At 35.5% G+C, this 24,474-nt stretch overlaps 1 protein-coding gene across 5 annotated transcripts in view; it reads right to left on the reverse strand.

Moving 5' to 3' along the window:
- The window catches only part of LOC123524527 (neurexin-1-like), a 201,554-nt gene that overhangs the window by 127,415 nt on the left and 49,665 nt on the right, over window positions 1–24,474 (reverse strand). For 4 of the 5 annotated variants that reach the window (XM_053539344.1, XM_053539332.1, XM_053539339.1 and 1 more), the window contains one exon: window positions 10,947–10,997. The exons of the other annotated variant lie outside the window; for it this stretch is intronic. In XM_053539344.1, the coding sequence (XP_053395319.1) occupies window positions 10,947–10,997 (51 nt within the window). The remainder of the gene's footprint in view (window positions 1–10,946; window positions 10,998–24,474) is intronic. 5 annotated transcript variants of the gene reach the window in all.

Consider the following 24,474-nt stretch of genomic DNA (forward strand, 5'->3'; position numbering starts at 1 on the left):
ACATGCTTTTTAATTACTTGAATAGTGCCCACAGAAATTGTGATGTCAAATTAGAACATTATTTTGCTATTCAAGCATCTCTTCTCAGAGATCTTTTCTTAAAAGGATTTAACAATGGACCAAATGAATCAATATGAAAGAGAAAACAAGACTTCTTTACATATAAATACATATAAGAAATAATTTGAGGTCAGATAGTTACCATCAGGATATGAAATACAACTACTTGTTCACATATTTTAGACAAAAATATTTTCTCTAAAAAATAAATAAAATGTTGTGAGTACTCTAAAAATGACAAGCGTTACAAACTTTTTTTACAAGACATCCTAATGAATAAACAAAAATATTGTGCAATTGTGCAAATGGGAGTAAACAGATGCAACCCTTTTAAAATAAAGGAGAAAATCCTCCAGCTGTTTTTAACCAATATCTTAAGTGACACTTATTTTCACTTACTTTACCATTTTTCAATGTCATACATAAAATTTTTACACAAACTGTGGGCGAGTAGCTTTAAAGTGCACAATCATGAAGCCTACGGGTCTCCACACGCTTTAACTGTCCAACATATTTTATATCCACAGTCATGGTAAATACATGACCATAATTCATTCATTAATTTAAGTTGTCTGGAACAAGTGTTGACTGGACTGTGCAACAATCTTAACTTGCTCCCTGGGGTATACATCTTCCTCACATGAAGTTGAGGTGGAGACTGAATGATTTTACATATATCCTTTTCTGTTGGATCTTCAAACCTTTACAAATAATTAAAATCCAAACTCTGTTGACATCTTACAAGCAAAATGCAGGAGTAGCCTATCAGTTTTAAGTTATAAGCTTTCAATAATTGAAATGTTGGCTTTTCACCTAGAATTGTACAGTGTCGATAATTCAGTCAAAGGCAAATATCTCTTGCAACTTCTTGAATACAGACATTTTGTTGTTTCTGCAACGATGTAAGAAGCTGAAAGGCTTATCTGTGTTCTCTCAAGCTAGGTAAATCTGACAAAATATTTATGAATCTGGTTTTTCCAAACAATACAGTTCTTATTCAAGATCTAGTATATTTAGAAACTAAACAACAGACAACATTTTGCCCTTTCAATTTCTGTGTCTCGATCTTAGCTTCAGACTATGCTGGTGTTTCGTGATCAAGATAAAGCATATCTTTTAAAATTGAAATCCAGCCTTTCAAAAAACAATTGATGATGAATGAACAAAAAGATGTGTTCACAGATTTATTCAAAGCAATGTAATATATTAACCTTTTGCCTGCTGGCGGCAAGTGATTCTGCCCAATGGTGACTAGTGCTGACCAAGATCAACCAGCATGTCCATCTGCACTGTTCGCTATTCAGTCAGTTAATTTTCAGTGAACACCCCTTTGATAAACAAGTGGTACTGCTCAAATTGAATGATGGACCCAATCCATTTTAGAAATTTAGCAGGGTAAAGGTTAAGTAATGCAGGGAGGCAGACACACAGACAGTCAGAGACAGACAAACATCTCGACCTGAGAGAACACCCATTCTGCAATTGATTCAATTAATATTTCATGACCAAAATAGATACCTACAAACAAGATTTATCAGAGAAACAATAAATAATTGTCTGAAGTACCTCAGCAACCTTCATTGTTATCAAACTTTTTCAAATTCCTTATCACACTTTCATTCACTTAAATATATCTCGGCAAGATAAGAAATCATGTTGGCTAATAAAATTTATGAATGATTTTATCACTCTAAAATTCCAACTAGGGTGGAAGGAGTTGCCTCCAAAGTAAGGATCAGAAGGTCTGCTATAATAAAGATACCAGTGGCTAAATTTAAATGTACAGGAAGATCACATTTCACCCTTTATGTACCTACACACCACACCCGAGTTCTGTGAATGAATTTAAATGAATCAGCTAAACATCTCATGCCAGATTAAATCTCAAGCAAGATAAAATCAAGCTACCAAAAATCATACTGTCCAATCATCACACAGAAAATTATAGAGAATCTCTGCTAAGCATGAAGTATCATACTGTCCAATCATCACATAGAAAATTATAGAGAATCTCTGCTAAGCATGCAGTATCATACTGTCCAATCATCACATAGAAAATTATAGAGAATCTCTGCGAAGCATGCAGTATCATACTGTCCAATCATCACACAGAAAATTATAGAGAATCTCTGCTAAGCATGAAGTATCATACTGTCCAATCATCACACAGAAAATTATAGAGAATCTCTGCTAAGCATGAAGTATCATACTGTCCAATCATCACACAGAAAATTATAGAGAATCTCTGCTAAGCATGCAGTATCATACTGTCCAATCATCACATAGAAAATTATAGAGAATCTCTGCTAAGCATGAAGTATCATACTGTCCAATCATCACATAGATAATTATAGAGAATCTCTGCTAAGCATGCAGTATCATACTGTCCAATAATCACACAGAAAATTATAGAGAATCTCTGCTAAGCATGCAGTATCTCCAATCATCACACAGAAAATTATAGAGAATCTCTGCTAAGCATGCAGTATCATACTGTCCAATCATCACACAGAAAATTATAGAGAATCTCTGCTAAGCATGAAGTATGATACTGTCCAATCATCACATAGAAAATTATAGAGAATCTCTGCTAAGCATGAAGTATCATACTGTCCAATCATCACATAGAAAATTAAAGAGAATCTCTGCTAAGCATGCAGTATCATACTGACCAATCATCACACAGAAAATTATAGAGAATCTCTGCTAAGCATGCAGTATCATACTGTCCAATCATCACATAGAAAATTACAGAGAATCTCTGCTAAGCATGCAGTATCATACTGTCCAATCATCACACAGAAAATTATAGAGAATCTCTGCTAAGCATGCAGTATCATACTGTCCAATCATCACATAGAAAATTATAGACAATCTCTGCTAAGCATGTAGTATCATACTGTCCAATCATCACATAGAAAATTATAGAGAATCTCTGCTAAGCATGCAGTATCATACTGTCCAATCATCACACTGAAAATTACAGAGAATCTTCGCTAAGCATGCAGTATCACATAAATGTATAATACAAAAGATGACATGTGACAAAGAAGAAGACCTGATAAAAATAAAACTTTCAGTTCTAATTTGATTAACCTTTGGCATAACACTGTTAATATCTAAAATGGACTGGTCATTATTCAATTTAGGCAGTACTATTTATTATTCGAAGGGGTGTCCACTAAAAGTTACTGACTGAACAGCGAACAGAGCAGACCATGATCAGCCTGCAAAGATGGTCTGCACTGGTCGCAAAGGCAGAATCTGATGAGACTTTTTAAGTTCCATTATGTACGCTTCGTATGCGATTCTGGCACATACAAGAAGATAATCCACATGGACATTTCCAACTGCCACCTTAAATCAGTCTTTAAATATTTGCCTGGCAATGTGAGCCTACTGTTCAAATCAATTTTCTACATTTAAAAGACAACAGAGTTTTATGAAATACTGGAATCAATCTAATAAGAATCTATTCAGCATTTTCCATGTACCAACAATAAAACCAATGCATCTGCGCAGTAAGCTAGAGGGGAAATAGCTGCAGCATTAAACATTTTCACACAACAAGTCACATGCTGTGCATTTATGTTTATACTTGCATTTAATGTTTATTTTAGGAATAAAAAACAATTAATGCCTTTTGCCTCCGGATATTATAGCAGACATGCAAGGTTATCACAGTGGGGCACTGTAAGTTCCAAATGAGTAAAGTCAGGATTGAAAACACCCAGTATATCACGATTCCATTCATAAAATCCAGAGTTTTACAGTCAGTTCAGTAACTTTATCACAAAGAATAATTTAGGGTGATTCTTGTAGATCTTTGGGTATTATCTAGAACAAAAAGACTGTTAAGTTATATATCTGCAATAAAGTCTGGCCGATAAAAAAACAAACCTCTTTCAAAAAGAATATTTCATTCCTTTGAAATTTAAATTTCAGCCCAGGCACTTCCTAAACTACTTCATTCTACAGATAACGTTAATAAATCAAACAAATTATGAATGCATTTCTGAATTAAAATTGCTTTTTTAGATCTAATCAAATGTGATTAATTAACAGAATGAGAAAATGATTTATTTTTGTGCAGTTAAACAGATTCTTCTTCCCATTTATCTGATCAATTTAAAACAGAAATCGGTTGACTCCCACATAACGCCTTATTCTAAAGAAATCAAATTGGTGAGAAGAAAAAATTGGGCAACCAATTATATTACACCATTGGCCCTACTGAAAAAAAAAATCTGAAGTGTGCTCAAAATACCAGCTATTTCTGAAGAATGACTCAGGTAGAAGGGTGATATTAGGATCTTTTTGGACCTTTAAGACTTATATAAATGGATATCATTTTTCTGAAAATAACATGTATGGAAACTGATAACAATGCCCCTTTATTCAAACTATAAAATAATTGTAAAATTTGAAGTATTTTTGTGCCTGGCACTGACATTACATGTTGCAGATAATCAGCTGCTAGCCCTATCTCTGTGAGGCCCAAAAATCACTTAATGGCCCAGAAATCATTTAATGACCAAGAATATATTTTTTCCAAGTACAGACTTCCAGCTCCTGCAAATGTTTTACCTGTAAATGTTGCTTTTATTCTAACCAAGGTATCCTGAAACTTTTATAACACTGTCCCTCAACAATGTCAAACTTAAAACGTTTTGGGGGTCCCAAAAATTGGAATTTAAAACATAAATTCGTAACTCTATCATAATTTACTTCTGATCAGAAATTCAAAACAAGAACTTGGGAGTTTTTCAGGATAATGTAGCAACTGGAATGGTATTATCTTTTATTTAAACAGAAATCAAGTCAAAGCCTGATTATGAAAAACATGTTTCTCTTTGGTGCAGTTACAAGCTGTCATCTTGGTCTTATAGATATGCCTTTGATAGGAAAATTTTTTATGACAACAGCTTTGCTAAAAAATAAAAATTTCCTAGGAATAAAAGCCTATGACGAAACAGTTGAATTTTTCGAAGCATTAAATTCTTGATTCATCAGCTTGTTGAAAGGTTTGGCTGTGAATATCTTTGGCAGCTCCTAAATGAGATCAGTACAAACTGAGCAGTTCACTGCAAGGATGCTTCTGACTAATGTTGATGAACAGTAAATTAAGCAATTCAAGAAAATAAATTTCTAAAAAGTTTTTTTTCAGCTTTAGTCAATTTTCAGTTCAGTTTTGCAATTAAGCAGAACCATTTGAACAGAGAAATTTCAACAGTTTTGAGAAAGGTCTGTGCAAGAATGTTTTAGACCAAGTTTGGTGAAGATCCATTAAACTGTTCATTTAAAAAGCTGTGAAAAGATATTTTTTTAACTGGTGACCCATTAATTAATGTGGTCAAACAGAAACAACAGAACCTAGTAACAGGGCAGCCCATGTTATGGTCAATAGTTTCAGAGGTGAACATTGCTGAGAACTAGAAAATGCTTTTGTAAAAAAGTGCATGTCTCCCCCAATGCAAAGTCCTATAGGCAAGAAGTCAATAGGGGTCAGGAGCGAAAGTCAAAGAGACACTGATGGTTGGCTGCAATAGGGATCATCTACTTGGCATGTCCAGTCATCATGCTAAATTTCAACATTCTTGGCCTAGTGGTTCTCAAGTCACTGTTCAGGCTCCTGTGACCTTGACCTTTGATCAAGTGACCTCAAAATAAATAGAGGTCATCTACTCTGCATGTCCAATCATCCTATTAAGTTTCAACATAGTAGGTCAAGTGGTTCTCAAGTTATTTCCAAAAATTGATTTTACATAAACAGGCCACTGTGACCTTGACCTTTAATAGACTGACCCCAAAATCAATAGGGGTCATCTACTCTGCATGTTCAATCGTCCTATGAAGTTTCAACATTCTGGGTCAAGTGGTTCTCAAGTTACTGATCGGAACTGGTTATCAACGTTCAGGCCTCTGTGACCTTGACCTTTAACGGAGTGACCCCAAAAATAATAGGGGTCATTTACTCTGCATGAACAATCATCCTATGAAGTTTCAACATTCTGGGTCGAGAGGTTCTCAAGTTATTGATTGGAAATGGTTTTCCATGTTCAGGCCCCTGTTGCCTTGACCTTTAACAGAGTGACCCTAAAATCGTTAGGGGTCATCTACTCTGCATGACCAATCATCCTATGGAGTTTCATCATTCTGGGTCAAGTGGTTCTTAAGTTACTGACCGGAAATGGTTTTCAATGTTCAGGCCCCTGTGACCTTGACCTTTAATGGAGTGACCCCAAAATCAATAGGGGTCATCTACTTTGCATGTACAATCATCCTATGAAGTTTCATCATTCTGGGTCAAGTGGTTCTCTAGTTATTGACCGGAAATGGTTTTCAATGTTCAGGCCCCTGTGACCTTGACCTTTGATGGAGTGACCCCAAAATCAATAGGGGTCATCTACTCTTCATGACCAATCATCCTATGAAGTTTCAACATTCTGGGTCAAGTGGTTCTCTAGTTATTGATCGGAAATGGTTTTCCATGTTCAGGCCCCTGTGACCTTGACCTTTAATGGAGTGACCCCAAAATCAATAGGGGTCATCTTCTCTTCATGATCAATCATCCTATGAAGTTTCAACATTCTGGGTCAAGTGGTTCTCTAGTTATTGATTGGAAATGGTTTTCAATGTTCAGGCCCCTATGACCTTGACCTTTGACGGAGTGACCCAAAAATCAATAGGGGTCATCTACTCTTCATGGCCAATCATCCTATGAAGTTTCAACATTCTGGGTCAAGTGGTTCTCTAGTTATTGATCGGAAATGGTTTTCAATGTTTAGGTCCCTGTGACCTTGACCTTTGACTGAGTGACCCCAAAAACAATAGGGGTCGTCTACTCCAGCAGCCCTACAACCCTATGAAGTTTGAAGGTTCTAGGTCAAATGGTTCTCCAGTTATTGCTCGGAAATGAAGTGTGACGTACGGACGGACAGGGCAAAAACAATATGTCTCCTGCGGGAGACATAATTACAACATAACAAAGTACTTGAGTATCTTTCTGTCTGATGTACAGGTTCTCAGGAAGTATTCTCTATTATATCATTACACATGGTTCATACAGACCTTCCAAAAAAAAATTCAAGTAGTTTTCCTCCATTTTCAAGGACTAAAATGGGCGCAATGTCACGGTTGCTGAGACATGAAATAACCAATTTAAATCCAATTTAGGACAAAATTAAACAATGTAACAAGATTTACCTTCAACGCATCGCGGATAAATTACACAGTGTGAAAATTACTTGAAAGAGCATAAAACCCGTAAAGTACAGTACTGTACCATACTATCACCGACTCCGTGGCAGGCCCTAATGGTGGTAACGGTTGTTTTTTTTCCGTCGTTTTTTAGTTTATTTTGGTCCGTTTATAATGTTTGTCCGTTTTCACTTCGCACCCGACGAATTTAAGGACTATTTGCCATCTTTTGTACGTTTTTTCCTAAATTCAAGTAATTTTCAAGTAGTTTCTGACTGTTACAAAATTCAAGTAGTTTTCAAGGAGTAGGCATCAAATTCAAGGACTTTTCATGGCCTGTGCGAGCCATGTTACATCATTATATACCAGATATTAACTTATATTATTCTATACAATAAGAAGTTGATTAGGTAACAGACGACAAACCACTGACTATCCATCTATACTGCTAGCTCATATTGAACACTTGGTTCAGATAAGCTAATAAAATAATTAAATTCTGAAAATAACAAAGCATTCTTGGAGAGTAATTTTCCAATATCTTCCTATATTGACAAGTCTTCCATCTGCAGTTACAGCTTGTCAATCTTGATATAATGAAACCATCCTCAGTTGCATGCAGAAAACAAAATTAAACTATGAAAAATATAATTAACACATGGTAGAAAAAGTATAAAAATGACTAGCTGTGTGTGTTACTAATGCCTAACTAAAGTATTGTTTTGTGACTAAACTGATTCAATGGAGTAAATATTTCAGAGGTTGCATTTTCACACTTGTATCAGGGTGGCCAATCCACGTGACCTGGATATCGTACACACAGACAAAATGTCTCAATTCAGGTAGGACTTTGCCTATATCTTTTTAAAATATTACTCGACAGATCTTTATAAGACAGAGCGTGGAAGATAGAAAAATGAGTGCTTTCCTCCACACAAAACATAATTACGCAATCAATTCTCAGTACTAATAATTCTCAAACACTTCCCCTAACTGTGAAAGTGTGTTATCTACACAGTCAATGCACAAAAAGCAGTTAGGCAAAACAATTGAGAAAAGTACTGAGAACTGATAGTAGATGCATTGTGGAAAACACTCATTTCAATGTTTTCAGTGTACTTTATTTTATGAAAATCTGTCAAGTAATAAGGAAAATATAGGCAAAATGTTACCTGAATCGAGACATTTTCTCTGTGTGTACGGTAGCCAAAAGTCACGTGTTGTCCATGACACCCTATTGTATGGGAATGTGGGAATACTAGACATATCCTTCTTTATTTCAACAGATTTACCTACAGCAAACAACTGCATTATTTGCAGACACTTACTGTTACATCAAGGGATTTGCTACATGTATACATAATACATAATATGTATGAAATCACAACATCCCTATTATCATCAGATTCTATTACCAAAATAACAAGATCTCTGCCAAGCGAAGCAATATATGCCAAAGGGTTATATCAGAGGAGGATGGGAGCAAAATTTAACAAGAGCTGTCCATAAGACAGCCAAGCTCGACTATTTGAAATATTGTCCCAGAAGCAGGAAAATATTTTCCAAAAAGTTAAATATCAAAAGAGTTTTAAGTTCAAAAAGGGACATAATTTGACCAAAATGCATATCAGAGTTATGGGACTTGCTGCTATCAACTAGTTTCATAACCCCGAAGGCACATGTGAAGTTTCAATTTAATATCTGCATTAGTTTTGGAGATAGTAACTTGCATGTAAAACTTTTACCAGAATTTTCTAAGTCCAACAGGGGTCATAATTTGCTCAAAATACATGTCAGAGTTATGGAACTTGACTCAGTGAGGTTGGTATTTGATTTAGAAAAAGAAAAAATAAGTTTCAAATCTATATGCCTTTTAGTAATAGCTGTATGTACTTGCACGCAAAACTTTAACCAGAATATTCTAAGTCCAAAAGGGGGCATAATTTGGCCAAAATGAAGGTCAGAGTTATGGGACTTGGTGCTATCGACTAGTTTTATAACCCCGCAGACACATGTGAAGTTTCAATTCAATACCTGCCTTAGTTTTGGAGATAGTAACTTGCATTTAAAACTTTAACCAGAATTTTCTAAGTCCAAAAGGGGGCATAATTTGCTCAAAATACATGTCAGAGTTATGGAACTTGACTCAGTGAGGTTGGTAATTGACCTAGAAAAAGAAAAAATAAGTTTCAAACCTATATGCCTTTAAATGATAGCTGTATGTACTTGTATGCAAAAACTTCACTAAGGTGTGACGCTGACGCCGACGCAAGGGTGAGTAGAATAGCTAGGCTATTCTTCAAATAGTCGAGCTAAAAAAAACTAGAATGTTGAAGCCCAAAGGGCAGGAATAACAAAGAGAAGAAATTTAAAAAAAAAATTAAGTCCACAAAGAAATCCTTACGAAGTACAGATATGTCAAAATACACCTAAAAATTTGAGGAACCATCCATGTTGTACCACAGAAAAGAGGTCTTGCTTATTCCCTACGGCCAATAATAAAAAAGTTACAAAATAAGCTATCTGTAGTAATAACAAAGAGAAGTAATTCTATAAAAAAAATTGTAAGTACGCAAAAAAGGGATCTACCAAATGAAATATATAGTTTATGTTCTGGACACAAAATATGATGGGCAGATTTGACCTTGCTGTAACCTCGACCTTTCACCTACCTCCCAGGTTCATGCACTCTACACATTGTCTTTTCACCTACTACCTACTAGTCTGGCTACCAACTAGATAATCTTTTTTTTTTTTTTTTTTTCAATCATTACCCTTATATATTCTGACCAATTTTTCTTGGCTCTGATTATCTAAAATGTTTGAGAAGAAAAGGGACATAATCATATTAAATTTGAATATAGCCTCAGCAATTATCTCCTGGAAACAAAACATAGTGTCTGAACACAGAGACTACCTACCAAACTGTCAAGTTTGAAGTCAATACCATGAATGGTAAAAAATTATGCTCCGAACATAAAATATGAGGGACAGATTTGACCTTTGAGCTCAATTTGTGACCTTGACCTTTGACCTATAGAACTGCTTCTTGTGCTCTGCACAGTATCTCATTGCCACCTACCTACTTGCTATGTTTGAAGTCAATATCTTGCATGGTTATTTAGTTATGCTTCGGACACAAAATATGATGGACATTTTTTACCTTTTAGCTGTGTGACCTTGACTTTCAATCTACAGAGCCGATTCAAACACTCTACACATTGTCTAATTGCCATCTACCTACACTCCAAGTTTACAGTCAATACCTTTAATGGTTATTAAGTTATGTTCCAGAAACAAATTATGATGGACAGATGGATGGATGGATGCACCATCATAAAATACATTCCGTTTTTCCAAAACGGGCGTATAATTACGACTAAAGATTCTAAAGAACTACTACCCTGTCAAAAGTGTACAATAAAAGTGTATCTAAAAAATGTTGTGTTATTACTGGGTAAAACTAAAAAGGGGCAAGCACAAAACAACAAATAGTTAGATCAAGCACACTTAGACCATGCACAAAAAGCTGCAATGAAAATCACTGGACATTTTATACAGACTTTGTGAAATGCAACATTGCGTAGGCATTGATATAAATTAGTATTGTGACGTGGTGATAGAAGTTATTTGGAAATGTGACATATAAAGTTTGTTTGTGTAGTGGATTAAAGAAAAAATTCAACCTTTGGTTCTACTACGATTCACGCCCATAACTTTTTTGTCGTTTCCTTTCCCTGCAAAATTCAAAGTAAGATACATTTATTTAGAAAACAAATATGATTCTGTGTGAAATCAATGAATTTCTGACTATATTAACAAAACTAAAACTAATCTTGAACATTTAGCACCATTTGTAAAACACATACTCCCTCATGATGGCCTGTCTGAGGCTAACAGGTAAGTAATTTTGTATACTGTGAACTTTATCTTTGACCAAATGATGCAATAAACATCAGAGTTATCTAGTTAACACAGACAACAAACCTAAGAAGACTGACAGCCAAAGCAGAAACTGTTTTGTCTAGGTCACTGATAGATGTACAAAGCAAACTATGGTTAAAGATGATCATACCATGGTCTGACAATGGTTAGATTAGGTAACCATGGTTTACACATTGTTCCCCATAGAAGACAAGGTTTGTTTTTTATTAAGAGAGTAAGAGACAGTGACCTTAAGAAAACAGTTTCACTCAATGGTCAGACATAAGTGCTCAAACATGGTAACACCTGTGACTATCTGATGTAGGAATGATGAATATATGACACAATAAAATTCTTCATATTACAATTAAGCATAGCTGCTGGTCAAATGCATAGAATTTATTCCTTGGCAGGAACCTTTTAATCAAGTTTCTTTTCTCCATAAGCGAGATTTTCTGACTTTATCGTAGATTTTCATTTGAAATTCCTACCTTAATAAAGATACAAACGTATATAACCTACATAAAATACCTACAGAACATAAAGGTATATGCTTCACCATGGTAAAATATAAAAGAAATCTGGAAACTTCAAAGAATTATGTGATAATTTGTTATGTAGAGATTATGACATCAAAACATTCTGACATTGTGATGCATTATGCATGTGACATTGTACAAATAAAGTTAAAACCATTGAAATTCATAAAAAGAAAATTAGTTTCTTTTACATGTAAGATCGAAATATATTTCACTTGTGAACACACCATAATTTACATTTTCAAGAGTGGTGGAAATATTACAGTATGGTGTACACTCAGGGAAATATATTTTGATCTTTCACTGAAACAAAAACTATTCTCTGTATATCCATATAGCCTGTCTGCCAGAACGTGATAGCACCAAATCAAACATTGAAAGCTTAATACCAACACTGACTGACAATGTTGCAGCTAGCACCAGTATTGTTGCAGGATTCATTTTTCAGCAGTTAATCCAGAAACTGATAATGCATCTAAGCATACATTTGTAGCTATGCCACCAACTATTACAGCTATATATATGCCACTAACTGTACATCTGTAGCTATGCCACTAACGGTACAGCTGTAGCTATATTTCCATTAACCAGCTATGCCACTAACTGAACAGCTGTAGTTATGCCATTAACCAGCTATGCCACTAACTGAACAGCTGTAGTTATGCCATTAACCAGCTATGCCACTAACTGAACAGCTGTAGCTATATTTCCATTAACCAGCTATGCCACTAACGGAACAGCTGTAGTTATGCCATTAACCAGCTTTGCCACTAACTGAACAGCTGTAGCTATTACATTAACCAGCTTTGCCACTTAAACTACAGTTGTCCACCTATGATGATAAGTTTAGACTTTTCCAAGTTCCTCTTCAATCACAATATATACAATTTCTCTTCAAAGTGTCAGTATCTGACTTTATTGATACCCAATTGACATTTTTTAATTACACTGACAGTGAAAGCCTACTATGAATGCTGATACAGCAAAAAGGTTGTGTGCTTGACACGATAATGCACGTGGAGTAATTGAAGATCCTGAATAGAATGCTAATTTCAATACTTGATCGTGAAGAGAATGTCAAGAACAAAATTTCCTGTCATTTCCAAGAAAATCTGTGACATTACAGAATTTGAAAACATGTACTGAAAATTCCTCTTTATAAAATAATTAGAAATAAAACTTGATAATAAATGGAAAATTGAATTCTTAATACCACTATGTCTACATAGATGCAATTAGAGGCTTATGGTAATTAAGAGCTTGACAAGCTTTAAGGTAATTTGAACTTGACAAGAGCTTGACAAGCTTAGATGTAATTAGGACTTGATGTAATTAGAGCTTGTCAAGCTTACAGGTAATTAGAGCTTTAGTTAATTACAACTTGACAAGCTTAGATGTAATTAGAGCTTTAGGTAATCACAGGTTCAGAAGCTTAGAGGTAATAATAGCTTTATGTAATTAAAGTTTCAGACGCTCAGATGCAATTAGAGCTTGATGTAATAAGAGCTTGACAAGTTTAAAGAAATCAGAAACTTGGCAAGAGCTTGACAAGCCTAGATGTAATTATAACTTGACAAGCTTAGATGTAATTAGAGCTTTATGTAATCACATGTTCAGAAGCTTAGATGTAATTAGAGCTTTAGGTAATAAAAGCTTCAGAAGCTCATATGTAATTAGAGCTTGATAAGTTTAGAGGTAATTAGAGCTTGAAAAGCTTTGAGGTAATTAGAGGTTGATGTTACAAGAGCTTAGATGTAATTAGGACTTGAAGTAATTAGAGCTAGACAAGCTAAGAGATAATTAGTGCTTGAAGTAATTAGAGCTTGACAAGCTTAAATTTAATTAGAGCTTGACAAGCTTACAGGTATTTTAGACGTTATTTGAGTCTGACAAGCTTAGATGTACTTAGGGCTTAAGGTAATTAGAACCTGACAAGCTTAAATGTAATGAGAACTTGACAAGCTTGGAGGTAATTAGGGCTTTAGGTAATCACAGCGTCACAAATTTAAGATGTTATTACAGCTTTAGGTAATTAAAGCTTCAGAAGCTTAGATGTATCTAGAGTTTGAGGTAATGAGAGCTTGACAAGCTTAGAGGTAATGAGAGCTTGACAAGCTTAGAGGTAATTAGAGCTTGACAACCATAGAGGTAATTGGAATTTGACAAGCTTAGAGATAATTAGTGCTTTGGGCTTTTCACCTTGCTTGTTCTCTGTTTCACTAAAGAAAATGCATTTTGAAAAATCAACTGTGACAGTTTCCTGACATCCTAACTCAAGACGCTTAATTACTTAAATTACCTTAATAGAGATAATCCATTAGAGGCTGCTCACTGAAATCAAGTCCAATAATTTCATGTAACAGTTATTTGATAATAAAAGTTCCAGTTCACTCATATCTTGTTTTAATGGAAAACAGGCAATAATGTATGAGAAAAACAACTCAGCAGCAATTACTATAAAACATTTTGTGATACATAGGTTACTAGCTTGTTGATTTCAAATAGGTCTTCATTAAAATGTCATATATATCTGATATCTTGTAATGGAAAGTCTTAGATATTGTCAGTCATAAAATAACATGTGTTAATCTGATTGACCCTTTTAACCATTCAAATACACTTACACCAGATCCTTAAAACATGTCTTCTTTTATTCCAGACAAGTTGATCTAAAGAGGTCTTATAACCAAGCTGAAGTAACTGTTGGTTAGCATTACAAGATGGGCATTTCATCAAATTGGGGAAATATATAAAACAATTTTAGTGAAATCTCCTTCATGGTAGCTCATGAAAGTGTTTGTAACAGAAAGGCTGATGCTTCTTCACAAGTGTAAGTGCCAGGACCTTTAATCTCAGCATCAGTACTTTCTTGTGAAGTTTTCAATTCCCCAGCAATTAACTTCAGCATCAATACTACCTGGTGAAGTTTTGAAATCCTTGGCAATAATAGCTGTACAGTTTGTGAAACATTATTAATGTTTGGAGGGCAGACAAGGCTTTTTGCTACAAGACAATGCACACTCTTCAAATATTTACACTTTTGGAATTACTTCCGTTTTGCTACTAAATTGCCTGCTTAGAGTTTCATCATCGATCATGTTAACAAAAGTACAAAATCAGCCCAGAGATTTGTAACGATTTTTCAGCCTGCACATATTTGTTTGTTTTGTAAAGTTAACACTGTCTTTCAATACTATTTCCAATAAGAGATTGTTATTGATTCTAGTCAATTTTACTCACAATGTTTATTGATCTTTAACAAACACCTGGTGTTTCACACCTATAATATATAACTGACAACTTCACAACATGTGTGCACCTGTGAAAAGAAAATGTTCTGTTTTAAAATTGTAACAGAAGTCAGCTACTGCTTGAACTCTAATTCACTTAGATCACAGTTAGACGGCTTGTACATGACTGGTGACAAAAGTTTAAATATTTCTGTACCTAGCATTTCAAATGATGTATATTGATATACTCAGAAACAAAGTTATGACCTTACTGTAAAATCTTAGCCAAGGATCAATTGCACAACACTTTGTCAAAGATCAAAGTATGGATCTATGGCAGTAAATTTACCCTGGATAAAAAGCTTGTTTTGTAATAGAAAGTGAGACTTCTGGATCAAGAGCAAACATTTACATGAATATAGTTTACACTGATCAATGGTAAATCAAACAGGGTTTGTCACTTCAGATCACAACAGTCAGTCTTCAATGATCTTAAAACTTTGCAAATATAAAAACATATGTTCACAGTTCAAATGCAAAACAGGTATTGTGACCACATGGTGAGGTGTTTTTGATGTGACATAATGCATGGACAGCTTTGTGGTCTTCATGTGAAAGCATGCACAGTGTAACAGTCTTCATCAAGGTTCATTAAGACTGAACTAAAGCAGGTTTTAATAGCCATACGACTTTGCATTTGCCAACAGTGGCAAGGAGAAAATGATTAAACTGCCTTGGTTCATACAGACTCACCATGCAAAGATTCCAGAATTTTCCAGGACTTTTTTAAAGACAAATCTTTCTTCTTATTTTTAAGGACAAATTTCTCAACATGTTAAGATATAGTTCTAACATGCCTTTCACTTTTTGTGTATTATTTAACCCCAGTTCAGGCATTAACTGTTTTAATAAAATTATGCATTCCACTTTATATAATTTGTCCACTTCACTCAAACACAGGTACTTACTTAATCAGCCATTTTTTATTGAATACATACTTATTTCCAGCATTTATCACATACCATGAATGACAGGAAACAGCTTTCTGGTAAACACAGATGTTGCACGCCAACTTCACTCAAGCTAGGAACCAGTACCAATACATTCGCCAACCCCCTATTGGTTAAGCCCCTCTACAAATAACGTATTTCCACACTTATACATTAACAATCACAAGACTCACCAATTACTCTACTTTTAAATTCTTTCTTTGGTTCTTAGATTAAATAAGAAATACAAAATTCCCTAAATTTCAGAACTTTTAGTATTTTAGAAGTTTTTACGAGGTTTTAAGAGTCACAGAGCAATGAATTAAAGTACTTTTAATAAAATTTTAGGACATTAACACTGTGCAAACTTGAGTCTGCAAAAACAAGATGCTAAAGAGGCAACATCGTCTTGTGTGTTTATTAAATTAAAATGACAATGGCTCCTACACTGAAGTGCTTGCATAGCTTATCTTCAAGAGTTGGAAACTGCACCAGTCAGCAACCTCCACAGAAGCTTCTGTCATGAATGAAAATCAAACAACACTTGACAATAAATAAACAGATTAATTAGTAAACAGCTTGATTATATTGTTTTTAAACATTTCTTATCATCTGATGTGGGCGGATTTATTGATCTATAAGGAAACCTTCTGACAGAAAAGTTACCATCATTGACCAGCTTTCATAGCCCACAAGGGAAATCACTGAACCCTCCTTGTAGAACATTCAACACTTTACTACCAATAATCGATGTAAGCCAAAATTGAAAACTTACTCACTGAGAGTTTTATTGTTGGTACAATACTTTAAATGGTGAGAAAATGCAATTTAAATTTTACTGAGGATAACACCCAAATGATTCTTCCTTTACTGACATATTTTTGGCCTCAGAAGAACAAGGATTAACACTCCTCCATGATGAAGTGGTTACAGAAAAAAGAAATCATAGCAATTCCATCTGCCATTAATGAGTCTGGTTAACTGCCAAATTTGGCAACTATTTTGGTAAATATATAGTTTTGAAAGCATATATCAAGTTTACTGTTTTTATATGGTTCCAGTGTCAATCTGTACAGGCTAGCCAATATAAGAGAAGCATATACTTTCGGCACAACAGAAAAGCTATAATATGAGCCGCACCTTGAGAAAACCAACACAATAACTGTGCATTTGCGACCAGCGCGGATCCAGACCAGCCTGTGCATCTGCGCAGTCTGGTCAGGATCCATGCTGTTCGCTAATGGTTTCTCTAATTCAATAGGCTTTGAAAGCGAACAGCATGGATCCAGACCAGACTGCCCAGATGTGCAGGCTGGTCTGGATCCATGCTGGTCGCAAATGCACCATGTTGGTTTTCTCATGGTGCGGCTCATATAATACAAGGAAACAGTTGCTTCAACCACTAGCACCAGATCAGAAAGAAAATGCCACTATACATGTTGTACCCTACCCTTAATATGCTATAAGAACATGGTCATTAATGGGAAAATGTTCTTACCCAGTTCAATCGTGCGTTTGTCCCTTAAAATGTGCAGTTAGGTAAATGAGTATTATGCATTTTGAACAAGTGGTAATTTATCTTCCATTATGCATCAGTAACATTGTCTCAATTTTTCTTATCATAGAGACACTCAGTATAGTTTATACTTCCATCAACATCATAGAAAAAACTTGGATGAACTTCTCTGATGAACTTCCAGTCTAGACAAGATGGCCGTGTGTACATGTTTGGCAAAATCTAAACAAACAAAAAACAGAATGTGTGATATTTGCAGTTATACAAGAAAACTCGAATGTTGAATAAAAGTCATCTTAGAAAGGATTCTGAATTTTAAGTCGTGCAGTGGTACACATTTGTATTGTTTATTTAATTCACATTGCAAATTTATGTTGAATATGAACATTCCAACGTACAGGTGTAGTTAAACAACAGTTGACATACATTTCCACATCAGCAAATCAGAATAATGTTGTCATCTAAACCAGAAGTTTATTAGGGAAATTCATCCAATTTTTTTTCTGTACTGTTGATGAAGATATAAACCACCCAGAGCGTCTCTGCGATAAAAAAATTGTAGCAATGTGGCCGGTCGAAGATAAATTACCACCTGTTTAATATGGATAGTACCAATTTACAGAACTAAGCATTTTGCTATTGAAATGGGTAAGTATGACCACCCTTCTTATAGTATACCTATGGGTAGGGTATAAAATGTACAGTGGCTTTTTCTTTCTGGTCTAGTGTCAATGGCTTCAACCTTTCGGTCACAAATCAAACCTGCAGCCTAACAACAGAGACTCCTATGACATCAAAACAGTGTTTATGTCAAAGACTTGAAAATTTTTTTACCCTACCAAGCATAAGTACATTTCTGGGTACAAACTGCAGATGTGCAATGTCAATAACCTATTGGTTTCTTCTCAACCCAAAACTGAAATAGAAAACTGTCCATTCAAATTGGATTTATTTTGTCCTTATGTCTATAACTGCTTCATCAATTACTGTCTTCGATTCTTCCAGACTTAAAGTAGCATGTGGGCAAAATGCGAAGATCTGTTAATTCTACGCTAACTACTATAGAACGGTAATGTGAAAGACGTAGCATTTAGAAGATCCCTAATCTATCATAGGTTGTGACTGGAAAACGAGCTGATATGGAGGAGATGAAAATTACATGTCTGACTACAATCCTCATAAAACGAGGGGAAATTTCCATATTCACTGACAGAAAATCCTCCAACCACGAAAAAAAAGAAGAATTTGCTATCCCTATGAATTCTGAAACTTAAAGATGACTGATGTAATATCAGAATTTTTGTTCAGAATTTGATTCATATATTTAAACATCCCACAAAATTATGCACAATTCCAAGCAGTTATGAAAAATTTTCTCATGTAGTACAAGTAATTAAGTTTCAAAATGCAAAATGTGTGTTTAATCCCAAGGGGAGCCTGTATTGTTTAAGATGATTCAACTGTGCAAAAGCATTCCTTTCTATTACCAATTGTCCTCCATTTCTGTTTGATTAGGGATAGCTGTCAGTTTTTTTAAAATTTTGGTTATGTCTTGTATTGCAGCTGTTCCTCAGGTATTTCTTAACGTAATAACGCTGCAGTACCTCATAATCCTGATATTTCTTAAGATAATAACACAGCAGTATCTAATAATTCTGACATTTCTAAAGATTAAAACACTGCAGTACCTCATAATCCTGATATTTCTGAAGATTAAAACATGCAGTACCTCATAGTCCTGATATTTCTGAAGATTAAAACACTGCAGTACCTCAGTCCTTATATTTCTGAAGATTAAAACATGCAGTACCTCATAGTCCTGATATTTCTGAAGATATTAAAACTGCAGTACCTCATAATCCTGATATTTCTAAAGATATTAAAACTGCACTACCTCATAGTCCTGATATTTCTAAAGATTAAAACACTGCAGTACCTCATAATCCTGATACTTCTAAAGATATTAAAACTGCAGTACCTCATAGTCCTGACATTTCTAAAGATATTAAAACTGCAGTACATCATAATCCTGTAACCAACAGGATTTCTTTCTATACCTATGTTGTGATATATATTTTATGAAAAAGTTAGTTCTTGTAAGAAATTATGTATTTCTATGCTATCATCCGAACATATTTTTGATAGAAATTAATTTATATTCTTCCACATTCAAGAGCAAGTCCATATCACAAATGATAATTTCTCTGATAACATCTTGATATTGAAAAACATAAAAAGAAAGGATCTGACCATAAGGTAGGTATTATCAGCAGGCAGTGTAACTTACTATTTATAAGAATTTCCAGGTACATTTTGTACTGGTGAAATAAGTATCCTCGGGTCCCCGTCATCTTTCCTTTTAATGATTTCCAGCAAAAATGCATTTAAAATCTATAACACTTTAAGAAAATTTTAATCTTACCTTAATAAATGTTCCTATTCCTTTCAATCCATGCAATAGTTTCAGAATAGTTTTACAAGTTATAAAAAGAAACTACATGTCAGTTAGATATCGGCCATATTGGAATGCCCTTGTGACGTCACACCAAGTTATTTGTCACATCATGTGACTTTCATTTAGGAAATGTAAACAAAGCAGACGTAAATTATATCCTGAAAAATTTGCTTTTATTACAAAGAATCTTCGATAAATCTTTTGAGGACGGGGAAAAAAGCAAGTATTAGTTGATTCAAAATGATATTATGCTAATAATTCATGTTTTCTCTGCATAATTCATCATCTTCTTCCAAGAAAAAATTTAAAATGAAAGTAAAAAGTTTTTCCACAGTTTGCACATGTGCCGTGATGGATCCATGAGATATAAGTCAAAACTAAACATGGTGACGGGTCAAGGGAAGGGACGGCTCAAGGGCTTCCTACGATATAGTGAGCTTTTAAAAGTGAATTTGCTAAAGAGGTCAATCTGAGGACCATCATTGTGAGGCAGACAAAAGTCTTCAGCTTGATTAAAAACTACCATTTTACACATAACACTGTGACAACCAACTGCAAATACAACCTGTCAAATTTGGAAGTTGCAACAACCAATCTGTAAGGCATTCAAAGCCAGATATGTGTAATGTCCAAAGCTTAATTCTAATAATTCTGCCAGAGAGTAGCACCATTTAAGCAACATGTTGTCTACACACTGGCACTATCTGACGCAGAATGATATCTACAGAACAGCACAATCTGAGAAGAATGCTGTCTACACACTGGCACTATCTGAGCAAAATGTTCTCTTCAGACTTGCACCATTTGAGCAAAATGTTGTCTACACATTGGCACTATCTCAGCAGAATAAAGTCTACAGACTGGCACCATTTGAGCAGAATGTTGTCTACAGACTGGCACCATTTGAACAGAATGCTGTCTATAGACTGGCACCATCTAAACAGAATGCTGTATACAGACTTGCACCATCTGAGCAGAATGTTGTCTACAGACTTGCACCATCTGAGCAGAATATTGTCTACAGATTGGCACCATCTGAACGAATGCCGTCTAAAGACTTGCACCGTCAAAGCAGAATGTTGTCTACAGACTGGCACCATCTGAACAGAATTCTGTCTACAGACTTGCACCATCTGAGCAGAATGCTGTCTACAGACTGGCACCATCTGAGCAGAATGCTGTCTATAGACTGGCACCATCTGAACAAAATGCTATCTTCAGACTGGCACCATTTGAGCAGAATGCTGTCTACAGACTGGCACCATTTGAGCAGAATGCTGTCTACAGACTGGCACCATCTGAGCAGAATGCTGTCTTCAGACTGGCACCATCTGAGCAGAATGCTGTCTACAGACTGGCACCATCTAGGCAAAATGCTGTCTTCATACTTGCACCATTTGAGCAAAATGTTGTCTACAGACTGGCACTACCTAAGCAGAATGTTGTCTGCAGACTGGCACAATTTGAGTAGAATGCTGTCTACAGACTGGCACCATCTGAGCAGAATGCTGTCTTTATACTTGCACCATTTGAGAAAAATGTTGTCTACAGACTGGCACTACCTAAGCTGAATGTTGTCTGCAGACTGGCACAATTTGAGCAGAATGCTGTCTACAGACTGGCACCATCTGAGCAGAATGCTCTCTACAGACGGCACCATCTGAACAGAATGCCGTCTACAGACTTGCACCATCAAAGAAGAATGTTGTCTACAGACTGGCACCATCTGAACAGAATTCTGTATACAGACTTGCACCATCTGAGCAGAATGCTGTCTACAGACTGGCACCATCTGAGCTGAATGCTGTCTATAGACTGGCACCATCTGAACAAAATGTCATCTTCAGACTGGCACCATTTGAGCAGAATGCTGTCTACAGACTGGCACCATCTGAGCAGAATGCTGTCTACAGACTGGCACCATCTGAACAGAATGCTGTCTACAGACTGGCACTACCTAAGCAGAATGTTGTCTGCAGACTGGCACAATTTGAGCAGAATATATATATCCATTATATAATTTTGGAAGAAAGATCAGATATTTCAAAAGAACATATTATGAAGTCCCTTACAAGTATTACCATTATAAAAACATTAGAAAACAAATTTAATTGCACTGAGCATAAAAGTGTAAATGCATAAAACCCAAGAACATTACATAGATCTTGATAAGTAAAATCAAGGATTGTGTATGTTAATGCACATATTTATTATTTTTTGCCATATCTAGCTTTAGGGAATATACCTGTAAGCTACACCAATTCCATAATTCCCAGATATTTTAGTGAACAGCCATTTCTGCATGTGACTTCACTAATGTTTCACACACTGAAGGTATAAGAGAATTTCCCCGGAGGAGCTGTAAAGCCAGAATGGTGCTGCAGTAAAGCTGGGGTGTTAAAACTGTAGTGTGTCTGACAAAAGGAGGATGATGGAGATAATTTAGACGGCAATCATTTAACATTTATGGACTCTATTAGTCAGTACACCTACTTTCCATATTTGTTCCAGGGCAGATGTGACTTTGTTTATTGCCATTAATTTTGGTGCTAGAAATTTCTGTCTCTGGTATTTTCATGTTCTAGGTTACTTTACATGTGGCAGGAAGAAAAGTCAGTAAATGTCCAGCCTCTGCAATTAACGTGACCTGGATTCCTGGCTAAAATGATTGTTAAGTACATGATTCTTTTCTGTAGGTTGCCTTCTTTTAACCTGATGCGGTGATACCAGAAGAGAAAGTAGAAAATTATGTTATTATATCTAAGTACTATAACAAGCTGACCAAGTACAGTTATAGTTGAAATGTCTGATGCTAAAATACTCAAACAGATCTGATAGAGTTTTGAGTGGGAAATAAATACTTGTAATGAGATTACAGCTGAAAGCAAATAGCCATAAATATTTATGATATTGAATATCAAATGTGACAGTCTATCATCAAGTTTTAAAACAGCACAGGATGTCAGAGAAGGATTTTGTTAAAGGAGAAGATGGCACAGTGTAGTATGTCAGAAGTTTAAATGACAAAGTGCAGTATGTCTGAGCAGTATTTGACCTAGTACAGTATGTCAGTTCAAAAGTGTAAATAAATGGCATGGTGTAGTACGTCAGAGCAGTAAATGACCATGTATAGTATACCAGTCAATAAGACAGTGCTGTATGTCAGGTCAGAGCAGTAAATGACCATGTGTAGTATACCAGCCAATAAGACAGTGCTGTATGTCAGGTCAGAGCAGTAAATGACCATGTGTAGTATACCAGTCAATAAGACAGTGCTGTATGTCAGGTCAGAGGAACATACTAATACACAACACTTAGTTTGTCAGAGAAGCAAATTAATACATCACAATGATCAGTATGCAGATTAAGGAATGACACATAGCAGTTTGTCAGAGAAGCAAACTAATGTATGGCATAGATCAGTATGCCAGAGCAGCAGACTAAGCATGACAATGAGTGTATCAGTGGAGAACCGGAGAACTAATGCAGACACAGATGAGAACAGTGGGTAAGAGGAGCAGACTCATTATAGCAGCACAGCTAATATACAGATGATAATACATGCAACAGTGCAGAATGTCAAAGCAACAGACTATCCATGACACAGTGCAAAGGAAAGGCAGAATGTCAAAGCAACAGACTATCCATGACATAGTGCAAGGAAAGGCAGAATGTCAAAGTAACAGACTATCCATGACACAGTGCAAAGGAAAGACAGAATGTCAAAGCAACAGACTATCCATGACACAATGCAAAGGAAAGGTAGAATGTCAAAACAACAGACTATCCATGACACAGTGCAAAGGAAAGGTTAGAATGTCAAAGCAACAGACTATCCATGACACAGTGCAAAGGAAAGGTAGAATGTCAAAGCAACAGACTATCCATGACACAGTGCAAAGGAAAGGTAGAATGTCAAAGCAACAGACTATCCATGACACATTGCAAAGGAAGGCAGAATGTCAAAGCAACAGACTATCCATGACACAGTGCAAAGGAAAGGTAGAATGTCACAGAAACAGACTATCCATGACACAGTGCAAAGGAAAGGAAGAATCAAAGGAGCAAAGTTAAATACATGACACAGTGCAAAGGAAAGGAAGAATGTCAAAGCAACAGACTATCCATGACACAGTGCAAAGGAAAGAAAGAGTGTCAAAGGAGCAAACTAAAATACATGACATAGTGCAGTACGTCAAAGGGGCAAACTAATATATGAATTAGTGCAGAATGTCAAAACAACAGACTTGTCATGATAACGTGTATATACAGTATATAAAGGATCAGACCAAAACTTGTCACAGTGCAGCATAAAATAGAGTGCAATTTGTCAATGTGCATACTTCACAGCTGGATATAGTCCAATATACCAAAGTAACAGACTATTTGTGACAAAGTTCAGAAAGTAAAAGAGGAGACTAATATATGGCACAGTGCTGAATATCGATAGAGAAGGCTAAACATGAAGTGCAGGATGTTAGAAAAGCAAAAATAAACAAGGGTGCCAGAATGTCACAATATACGCCCATCACAGCAAATTTCTTTACACTAGCACCTGTAT

The sequence above is a fragment of the Mercenaria mercenaria genome, chromosome 1 (assembly GCF_021730395.1).
Source record: "Mercenaria mercenaria strain notata chromosome 1, MADL_Memer_1, whole genome shotgun sequence".
NCBI lineage: Eukaryota > Metazoa > Mollusca > Bivalvia > Venerida > Veneridae > Mercenaria > Mercenaria mercenaria.